We start from the raw sequence: 10,922 nt of genomic DNA on the forward strand, positions 1-10,922 counted from the left end.
CAAATAGAAAAAAACTGTTAAAAAAAACAAGAAGCCACACCCCCTTCCGCCCCCCCCCCCCACGTCTGAACACTTCCAGCGTCCGCCGTGGAGGGGGGAGGAGGGGAGTGGGGGAGTAGGGGGGGGAGGCCCAGGAGCAGAGGAAAAGGACTTGCTTACTGAACAGGCGGAGGAGTGAGTCAGGGGAAGGGAGGTGGGGCTTCTGGTCAATACCCCCTCCCCCGCCCCTCCTCCTCCTCCTCCTCCTCCTCCTCCTCCATCCCACGCCACCACCACCACCCCCACCCCCCACCACCACCACCACCCTCATCACCACCCCCCACCACCACTGTAAAAAAAAAAAAAAATGACTGCACAAAACCTCTCTGTTCCCTCCCCCTCCTTGTGGAGACGGGGGCCTGTGTGGAGGAGGAGGAGGAGGAGGAGGGGAGATCGCTGGGGCCATTTCCTTTTATATATTTTTTTGTTTCGTTGTTGTTTCTAACATGATTAGAAGGAAGACGGGATGTTTTTGTGGGGGTGGGGGCGGGGGTGGGGGGGGGGGGGGGAGGGGCGTCATTCTGCAAAGAGCAAAAGCAATGTGGCTTGAAAACGTCGCCGAGTTTTTGATTTTGATTTTTTTCTGTGGTCTGTTGTTGTTTTGTTTAATTGTACCGTAATGTTGATTGTTTCCTTTTTTTGTTGTTTTTTTTTCGTTTGGTTCCTTTTTTTTGCTGTTCGGAAGTGATTCACTGAAAGAAAGTGAGTGGCTGTATGCGTGTGTGTGTCTGTGTGCGTGTGTGTGTCTGTGTGCGTGTGTGTGTGTGTGTGTGTGTGTGTGTGTGTAGGCGGGCGGGGGGGGGGGGGTCCTTACACTATATGAATGTACATGTCGTGACGCGGCCCATGAAGTTCTGCCGCGTCACAGGTAGCTCGGATACAGTCCCATTCGTTGGTGATTCGTCGTTGTTGTTGTCATTATGTTCTGTTGGTTTTTTTTCTTTCGGTTAACCGTTTCTTTGTTTTGTATCTCCCGAACTATAAGTAAAGCAACCTGAATCAGACTCGACATAAGGTCTGGTATGCATATATATACACACACACACAGTAGTCCTGTAGGAACATGACCGTCAGCCATGGGGTTGACGCACACAGAGCGTGGGAGGGGGAGGGGGAGGGGGGGGGGGGGGAAGTGTTTACTCCGCTGAATATCACCTTGTGCTCACAGCTTGCCCTGTCCTTTTTTATTTAGTATTAGTGGCTGTCGACTCACCACCTTCTTTAGTTTTTTTATTCGTATCGTTGCATATACTCGGACTCCCTTATTGAACTGTCACGTACGCGTCACCGTCAGTGTATCAGCCGTTCGATCTCCCCACTGGCGTAGTCCAACACACACCAACCGCATCGCCGAATGATTTATGCTAGCTTCTCTGAGTGTGTGTGTGTGTGTGTGTGTGTGCGCGTGTGTGCGTGCCTGTTTGTGTGCGGGTGCGTGCATGTGTTTGCGTGTGTATATACACATGCGTGTGTGTGTGTGTGCGCGTGTGTGTGTGTGTGTGTGTGAAAGTGTTTGTTTGTGCGTGTGCATGTGTGTGTGCCAGTTTGTGTGTGTGTGTGTGTGTGTGTCAGACCTGGGAGGCCCTGTTTGGTTTAGACAACAGCGTGTCAAACACACACCATGTGCAGCTGCACAGGTCCTCTTCCACTTCTTCCCAGCTTGGGTGCGGTTCCAAGCGTGCGTCTGTGGCGTGTGTGCATGTCCGCGTGCAAACGCGAGCGTGTGTGTGTGTGTGCGTGTGCGTGTGCGTGTGTGTGTGTGTGTGTGTGCGTGCGCACACATAGTTGGATGAATCTACGTGAATAAGAAACCAAAAGAACCTGCCTAAGCAGCCCAATCGCCCCGGGGGGCAGTATCCTGTTATTATTATTTAGTTTTTTTTTTCTTCCTGTATAAAAGAAGCTGTGGGCGCGTGTAACTCTCTCTAGGCCGTCTCTCCTAACTGCAGTACCCAAAGCCATTCCTGTAGGTGGACATGCTAGTGTTTCTCGGACCATTTCTTATGCCATAGTTTTCCCGTTGTCATTCACGGTTGTCATACAGACCAAAAGCATGCAAAAATCGACGTATCGTAGTAAACGGGCTGGAAATCTGGTGGTAATATACAACTATTTACTGTATGTTTTAGTTTAAATGAATGTGCCTCTGCTTTGATATTTAAAACGATCATTATCTATATTGAGATGTGGATCTGCCAGATTTCTACTGTTTAAGGTGCCTTGTTATGGCATAAGAAATTTCAAAAAAGAAGAACGCGAATGGACGATGCGTCGTCGCGGCGACGCTGGGAATCTAGAGAGGAAGGGGATCTCATGTCTTAGTTTGCTACGGAGCAGGTCATAGACGTTATAGGGGTATGGCTACACTGTTTGGTATTGTGTACATGTTTAGGGTAATACTGTGCCATATAGGCCTAGTGCCCACACAAATATGTTAATGTTATTTTTAAAGGACGTTTTAATGTTGCCTGATGACTTTGTCTTTAGATTTGATACAAAGGCTTGTAGCCACGGCTCTCCCAAAGTCTGTCGTCTCTCTCTCTTTCTCGCTCTCTTTTTCTGGCATTATTCTCTCTCTCTCTCTCTCTCTCTCTCTCTCGCTCTCTATATCTCTCTCTCTTCTTGTTTTGGTCTCCCCTTGTTTCTCTTTGCTGCAATCAAACAAAATAAAGTATTAACCTGATGACCCAACTGAATGCTCTCTGGTCTCCCGACTCCTCTTTTGTCTATCTCAGGGGTTTTTTCTTCGTATAAAACAATGTTCTTTCTTCGTAAATATAGAACACAGATCAATTCCGCTGTGCGTGAACTTTTGAATTTTTTTTTGTGAAAAATGTGAACCGCGCTGTTCCCAAAGTTGTCTCAAGTGTGCCTTTTGCGTAACCTAAATCCGCTCACTCCCCTTCTGTATGAAATGTGCACAGAACATTTCTTTGGCAAGCGCAAAATGCTGTGGGTGCCCGCCACAAAGAAGAATTAGCCTCGCAGGCTAGCCTTTTTTTTTTTTTTTACTCCCCCTCCCCTCCCCCCCTCCCCCCTGATTATAGAACCTACATCCTATGAGCAAGGCAGTTTAAAGCAGCTCCCTTCATAGTTGTTGTTGTTTTTTTGTTAACCTGCAGGTTACATATGAAGTAACACCCTGTGCTATTTCTGGGGCGGGCAGGTCATTCCGACGGCGTGTGTCAGTGTTGTCGAGCGGTTTCTGTTTGCCAGGGAAGGCCGAACGGCGTCAAGCGTTTGTGCTCTGCCGCTTTCGAAACCTCAAAAGAATCCGAGGGAGATCCATACAGATGGGAGAGAGATAGAGGACAGACACACCGCCTGTGAAAGGGGTGGCCGGGAGAGGCAGACAGAGAGAGAGAGCGAGCGATCGGGGGGGGGTGAACGGGTTCATGGCTTTCGAGGCCGGCATCCTCTCACTAGTGACACACAGTGTTGAGAATGGAGAGTGTTTTGTTGTATTTTTCACTAAAAGACAGAATCCAGAGAGGTGGTTAAACGGAGAGACAGACTCGGCGATGCTTGACTGCTGTTACTAAAGAAGCCTTTTGCCGAAGTGACCTGCGGTTAACTTCTTCTGGTTGAGATATGTTGTTAATATGTAGGTAGGGGCCGGGGTTCTGGGCCAGGGATACCATACAGGTACAAACAGCTGATCCCCTTGCCCCCCGCCCCCATCCCACACCCACACACACAAACACACACACACACACACACACACACACACACACAGGTGGCGCAAGCTTTTCTTACGAAATGATGTACGTATGTGTGCCTAATGAAAAAGCACGATGAGTCAAAGTGTGTGTGTGTGTGTGTGCATGTGTGTGTTTGGATGCGTGTATGCGTGCGAGTGCGTACGTACGTACGTACGTACGTACGTGTGTGTCGTGATTCTGGGAATAGAATGAGTCACTGGATGACCACTGCCCCTAATGTATGCCATTTACCAAAGCATTCAATCAATGTTTCAAATATTATGCAGGGATGACTAAGCTGCAATGTTCAACCTACGTGGATTTTTTTATGTCTTACCATTGTCCAATAACCTTGAGGCTTAAGAATGTGTGTGTGTGCGCGGGTGTGTGTGTATATTTGTTCCAATGAGAGCACATTGTGTGCATCCCAGGAATGTTTCTACCTGCATACAAAACGCAAGGATGTGTGGTCCTTCTCGAAGCACAAAAAATTTCTTTATTCTCTGCTCCCCCCCTCCCCCCCCCCCCTCTCTCTCTCTCTCTCTCTTCTTTTGCTCTCCCTCTCTCCTTCTTTTTAACCTTCTCTCTTTAGCAGGCACACATGCCGAGTCATCGTTCACCGCAGACAGGCCAGGGCTACTGCGTAATGGGTAAACACACTTTAGCCGAGACCATCACAGACGGACGAAGGTCACTCACCCTGCAGCCCCCGGCCTGGGCTCATGTCCCCGTTTCCCCAAAGGTCTCCCCCCTGCTGTGAAGAGAAGCTGTGTTAAAAAAAACGCTAGGAAACCCTTCCCCCTATACTTCCCCGTCCACCGCAATCCACCCAACTGCAACCCGCACGTTAAAACATATACCACTGACATCACTGACATGTAGGCCTGCCCCAACAACGACAACTACCACAAACCACCAGCAGCCAGACATGAGGCCATCAAGAAAGACTGGGCTATCGATCGCGGCCGTGCCACTGGACCACTGGTCGCTGCTGGTGTTTGCCCTCCTACACCCTGAACTCTGATCCGATGAGCACTGCTACCCAGCGCGCCCCTGTAGAGACGGCTCACAAGCCGCCTTACCTCCGCACCTGACATAGCTCGAGCCGGCGCGGGCGGAACGAACCGTTCAAAAACCGAGAGTGTGAAACGCGTTTCGGATTCGTCGCGTTGTCACAAACGCCCGCGGGGGATTCGCGCCGCCTCGAGTGACAAAGCATGACCGGCTCTTTCGGGATGACGGCAGGTGGAGGTGGACGCGTCGCGGTGCTCGCGGCGTTTCTTGTCGCCGTGGCAACCGGAGCGGCGGTCCAGAGGAATGAGCGTGGTAAGGTATGTCACTACAGAGGCGTTTTTCCCTGTGATTCTGGCGTGTTCTACTGTACAGAGCACGGGTGTCAAAAGCCGACACAGGAAGCGTTGGTGGCGTTGCTTATTTCTGTATTAATTCCACGTTTCCATGTTTTTTGGTGTTAAAAGGGAACCGTCACACTTACGCAGTTTAGTAAGAGTAGTCTCCTCTGTCATTGGCGCAGTGGGTGAAAGTCGGGATCTGCAAATAAAAAGAAAATCGTTAACGATATTTTTGTCCAACGGAGATCACAAATCGCGGAACAATAAGGTCAATAGTCCGACTTCTGCCCGCAGAAACGGAGGTCGATGCGACAGCTCCACAGTACGCTTATGAGGCCATGTTTCCTTTTAATAGAAAATAGCCGTACTTGACCCTTCCCCTTTAATTCACCCTTTACCGGTGAACTAACGTGATAAAACACCAACGCCCGGTCATTATAAAAAGCACCACTTCAGAGGTTTTACCCTGAATATTAGGAGACTAATATTTCCCAGACTTCCCAGCCGTCCGACCACAAGAATGTTGGCAGCAGCTCACCAACACAGTAGGACTTTGCCCGGGCCGTGGGAGGAGGCCAGGCCCGCCAAGTCAACATGGTTGCCCATGCCACACCGGCCATGCATCGATTGCATATTTTAGCGGTGTGAAAACTTCTTCATCTTCTTCAATGGACGATAGAGAGCGTTATTACTTAAAGAGAGAGAACATTCAGACTTTAGGAGACGTGTGTGTGTAAGTACAAGTACATATACAAGTACATGGACAATTACAAGTAGACCTACATGTACAAGTACATATACAAGTACATGGACAATTACAAGTAGGCCTACATGTACAAGTACATATACAAGTACATGGACAATTACAAGTAGACCTACATGTACCAGTACAAAGACAAGTACATGTAGAATTACAAGTACATGTCCAATAACAAGTAGACCTGGATGTACAGTATAACACACATGTAAGTACTCTGTACAAAACAAATGTAACGGGCATAGGCGTTGTATCTGACATAGGAACCATATGGCTAAGGCTAGAGGAGTAGAACACAGTCAATAAAAAAGCTCTTACCCCCCCCCCCCCCCCCCCCATATCCACCTCCACCTGCTCCAGACCATGATACCCGGCAGCAGCACCATAAACCTGGGCCAGCAGGCCAACACGTGGAGACCCCTGGCCAAGACCACCGCCAACCTCACAGATGTCCGAAGGTACCGCAGCACACACACACAACACACACACACACACAACAGCCCAGTAGAACCGCTACGCTAGCGCAGAGCTAAATCACAGCACTGGTAAACCCTGTGGTGCTGTGGGTTTTAAGATCTGCCACATCTATTCCTGGACACAGATGTCGATACGTCACACAAACACAATCTGTCAACGGCGGTCAGATGTTCAGGTTGGCGGGTCGGGCGTTTGAACCTGACTATGTCTATGTGTTACTTTAAATCTATAGTGAGCGATAAGACATATTTATTCTCCACTTTATAGTTTCAAACAAATCAACCCCGACAGATCCCTCAGTGATGAACATGAAACATGAATTGGACCCAATACTGCCTACACACAGTTTGTAGCGTAAATATATCCATATATCTTGATATATCAAGACCCAGCTTGTAGTATATACATATCCATGTATCTTGATATATGCACACGGTTTGTAGTACAAATATATCCATGTATCTTGATATATACCCACACTTTGTAGTATAAACATATCCATGTATCTTGATATATACACACACTTTGTAGTATAAACATATCCATATAGCTTGATATATACACAGTTTGTAGTATAAATCCATCCATATAACTTCATATTTCCACACTTCTCAGCATCAAGTCGACATTCGAGTTCCGGACCTTTGACCCGGAGGGCGTGGTCTTCTACGGGGACAACCACAGCGGCGAGGAGTGGTTCGTGTTGGCGCTGCACGACGGCGTCCCCGAGATACAGATCTACAAGGCGGAGATCCTGGTCAGCGCGACCGGGGGCCCCCGTCTGGACGACGGGCAGTGGCACCTGGTGAGAGAGCTCACCCCGGCCAACGATGACATGATGCGAGGGAACGAGCGTGACGCCGCCGGCTCCGTGCTGGTTCCTGTCGGGATTGGTACACACTTAGGTAGCCCGGGATGAGGAGCAGGCGGGAACGGAGTGTCGTGATTCCCGTAGATGTTCAAGTCTAGTTTTTTTTGGATGAATCCAAGAGGGGTAAATGTACAGGCGGCAGTTTGCAAGAAAAAAAAAAATGGTCTCAGATAAAGTTTGAGATAATATGACTATTCATAAAAGTTGTTATAATAAAAATATATATATTTTATTGTATTAGTATTATTCATTTTGTTATTTAATTTGAATAATTGGGTGCACTTGTAAACAATTTATATCATTTTTTAAGTATTCTGCATGTCGCTCAGATCCGCTCTCCTCGATTTGAAAGTCAAGTCAACGAAAAAAGCCGCAGAGTGGAGAGTGGAGAGTGGACCGCGGCGCTACGCCAAATAACCAATGAGAGTTCCTGCGCTGCCTCCCCCTGCTCCCCCAGATCGAGGTCAGCACGGAGGGGAGGTTTGTGCTGCTGGAGGTGGACGGCTCCAAGGCCCTGATGGTGGGCCTCCACTCCCAGAAGGTGGAGGAGGTCATCAACGGCCAGCTCCGCCTGGCCCTGGGAGGCATCCTCATCCACAGCAGCAGGCTGCTGGTGCCGGTAGGGTGTGTGTGTGTGTGTGTGTGTGTGTTTATGTGTGTGTGTTTGTATGTGTGTGTGTGTGTGTGTGTGTGTGTGTGTGTGTGTCTGTGTGTGTGTGTCTTTCTGTCTTTACGTGTGTGCTTTTGATTATAAATTATTGTCTAAGTTAGGATAAAAGACCAATTAATGAATGACCATGAAACCATCTGATCAATATTTATATAATAAATATTGATATATATAAAAATATTGATATATAATAAATATAATATATAAATAAATATTTATATTATATAATATTTTAAAAGAAAAATATCTCTCTCCCTCCCTCCTCTCTCTCTCCCCCTCCTTCTCCGCCCCTTCTCCCTCTCTCTCCCCTCCCTCTCCCTCCCTCCTCCCGCTCTCTCCCCCCCTCCTCCCCCCTCCCCCCCCCCCCCCCCCCCCCCCGTCCTCCCCCTCTGGGCTGACCCACCGTGGAGCAGTTGAGGCCAGAGATGGATGGCTGCGTGCGGGCCGGCAGCTGGCTGGACCTGACGGAGCCCTGGGAGGTGGAGGAGGGCGGGGCCCAGCTCCGCCCCTGCCTGGAGGCCATCCAGCGGGGGAGCTACTTCCCGGGCTCGGGGTTCGCCGTGTTCAACGCCTCGGGTGAGACTCCCGGAGATTTGGGGGATTTTCGTTTTTTTTTTTTCCTTAAAGATTTTTTTAATTTAAGAAGTAAATAAGGCAGTACCATACAGCCACAGTCCTGAACGCAGCAACCCGGGTTTTAAACCCGTCCGTGGTCCTCTGCTGCATGTCCTCCCCTCTGTCTCCCATGCCTTCCTCTCTATCCAACTCTAAAATAAAAATGCAAAAATAAATCTTTCAAATATCAACACGTCAAAGATGAGCGGACCGACCCTGAAGTGGACCGGCTGGTTTCTCCTCCCTAGCGTTAGGCGCTGGGGCTCCAGAGGGCGGCGTGGAGATCGTTCTGGACGGGGACTTTGATCAGATCAACGGGACGTTGCTGAGCATCAGAGGTGGGGACGGCGCCCTGGCGCTGGGGGTGGAGATCAACAACCAATCACAGGTATACTCGTCGGAGGAAACACGACTTGGCTCCGAACACTCCGAACAACACAGCCCGCGAGCCTCCCGTTGCTATGGGGCGGAGCCAAACCAAGGCCCCGCCCCATAGCAAACTGGAGGCTCGCGGGCTGCTATTGGGTGAGCCAAATTCTGGCAGGGAATTAGCGTTTCTGAAGCTACATGTTTCAACGAGGGGTTAACACCAAACGAAACTAAAATCACATAAATAGAAATAGAATAGAGATCTGATATTTTCATCCAGTGACACAAACAAACTCTGCAGCTCTCAGATGCAACTTTCTGTACGCCGTGCTTTCTGTCAAGGTGTCTCTTCGGAAACTCGGTCGTGTAAACGCTCTGACTCTCTTCTCGGATCTTTGCTCACACTTACACAGACAATGCTGTTCACATTTGGGAAGAGAGCGTTCACCACGACCGCCAACACAAAGAAACTCACACTCACCTTCAGAGAGCAGTTCTCTAGCGTGTCCCACGGCGAGGCACCCTCCATGGTGGCCATCACAGAGGACTCCACCTTGGACCAAAGCGTATGGAGAGAGGGACGCCTGGCCATTGGAGGACTTCTGGGTGAGATGAGAACCAATCGGAACCCATGACATCATGTCTGTTAAAACCCCCAAAGAGTTGTTTACATATTTACCAACTTCTACTTTGAAAGAGACAAGTGTCTGTAAGGGGAAGACATGTATAATTAATATATAATAATATTAATAATAATAATAATAATAATAGTAATTGTAATCAATAGTAAATGTATTTGTTTATTTTAAATGAAAGTGAATAAATCATTAAAATCTATGAATAAATATATAGAGAGAATACACCACCATGGACTAAATAGTTGGCTGGTATGGGCATTAAGGCTTTAATTATTTTTTACTGTGTAATTACTGTGTAATAACTGTAATCAACAACAATCTAGCATACAGTCGTGACCAACTGTTTAACTCAATCACTCCTAATTAATGATTCTTATTTAATAATGTTTTTTGGTGTTGTTTTTTTACAAGCATATTTATACGCTTTTTACCTTGAAAACAAATGGCGTAGATTACTTACGTTTATAATGTGGGCCTGGAAACCCTTTGAGACTGTAACGTAAAGGGCTATGCTCATGCACTTGGACACAAGACTTTATCCACCTACCTAGGCTGGTAGCCTATATGAGTCGACTGGTGCAAAGATGCATTTTATTGCATTGTTTGATCTACAACAACAACAAGGGCCGCCCTCCTCTCTTCTTCTTCTTCTTCTTCTTCTTCTTCACTGTCTGCTCTCAGGTGAAGGAGAGGACGCCAGCGGCAGCAACTTCCTGGTCGGCTGCTTAGAGAAGGTCGTGTTCCAGGGAAAGCAGCTGGACATGGACCTGTCGACCAAGGACGTGTCCGTCTCGTCCCATAGCTGCCCCGTTCTACGGAGGGAAGGGGAGAATGGGCCGGATAACTCTTTTTAAAAACGTGTAACGTTGATCCCTTTTAGCTATCGGTATACTTATAATTTGTTTGTTTTTTAATTGTTTAGTTTTTTTTTGTTACTACTATCGTCGCATGTATCTTTTGTAATCTCGTCAGGATTGTTTGTTTGGGCTAAATTGGGCAATAAAACCCAACAAAACAGCAGTGCCTCGTCCTCCAAGGGAATTATTGCAATTTTACTTTGTTGGTCTAACAACTCATGCCAGGGCGGTGCGATGCAGAGAGATGTGGGTGCAGTTGATGCCACTTCAAATAAGGCATCGCTGGAGAATATGTTTCGTTAAAACACCGTCTTCAAACTGGCTCCCCTGGTGCTCAAAAAAATTATGTGAATATCAAATGAATGACGATTGCAGTTTAGTTTATTGAACGCTTGCATTGGAAATACAGCACCCTCTAGTGGACGAACGACGACAGCAATACTTGCGTTGCCCCTTAACGCAGATGAAAAAAAAAGCAGAGCAAACTCAGTGTTGCGTCACCACAACCTACGTATTACCACATACATAAAATAAAATAAAAATAAAACCAAAACATAGATCTAAATAAATAAATAC

The 10,922-nt window shown here is 47.6% G+C and overlaps 2 protein-coding genes across 2 annotated transcripts in view; both read left to right on the forward strand.

Annotated features, from left to right (window-relative positions):
* LOC311368685 (uncharacterized protein) overlaps positions 1 to 10,922 on the forward strand; it is a gene marked incomplete at its 3' end in the record, with an annotated part of 89,737 nt that overhangs the window by 26,974 nt on the left and 51,841 nt on the right. The window lies entirely within an intron of this gene.
* shbg (sex hormone-binding globulin) lies at positions 4,766 to 10,509 on the forward strand. The gene is made up of 8 exons (XM_084487373.1): positions 4,766 to 5,071; positions 6,210 to 6,307; positions 6,942 to 7,131; positions 7,655 to 7,816; positions 8,281 to 8,443; positions 8,731 to 8,870; positions 9,265 to 9,457; positions 10,171 to 10,509. Exons 1-8 carry the CDS (start codon positions 4,958 to 4,960, stop codon positions 10,341 to 10,343), a joined length of 1,233 nt encoding a protein of 410 aa, XP_084343499.1. The 5' UTR covers positions 4,766 to 4,957; the 3' UTR covers positions 10,344 to 10,509.

The sequence above is a fragment of the Micromesistius poutassou genome (assembly GCF_964030765.1).
Source record: "Micromesistius poutassou genome assembly, chromosome: 23".
NCBI lineage: Eukaryota > Metazoa > Chordata > Actinopteri > Gadiformes > Gadidae > Micromesistius > Micromesistius poutassou.

Coding starts and splice junctions, on each gene's coding strand:
- shbg (XM_084487373.1), top strand. CDS start 4,958: ATGACCGGCTCTTTCGGGATGACGGCAGGTGGAGGTGGACGCGTCGCG. Junction 7,132..7,654: donor ACGACGGGCAGTGGCACCTG/GTGAGAGAGCTC, acceptor CTGCTCCCCCAG/ATCGAGGTCAGCACGGAGGG. Junction 7,817..8,280: donor GCAGCAGGCTGCTGGTGCCG/GTAGGGTGTGTG, acceptor ACCGTGGAGCAG/TTGAGGCCAGAGATGGATGG.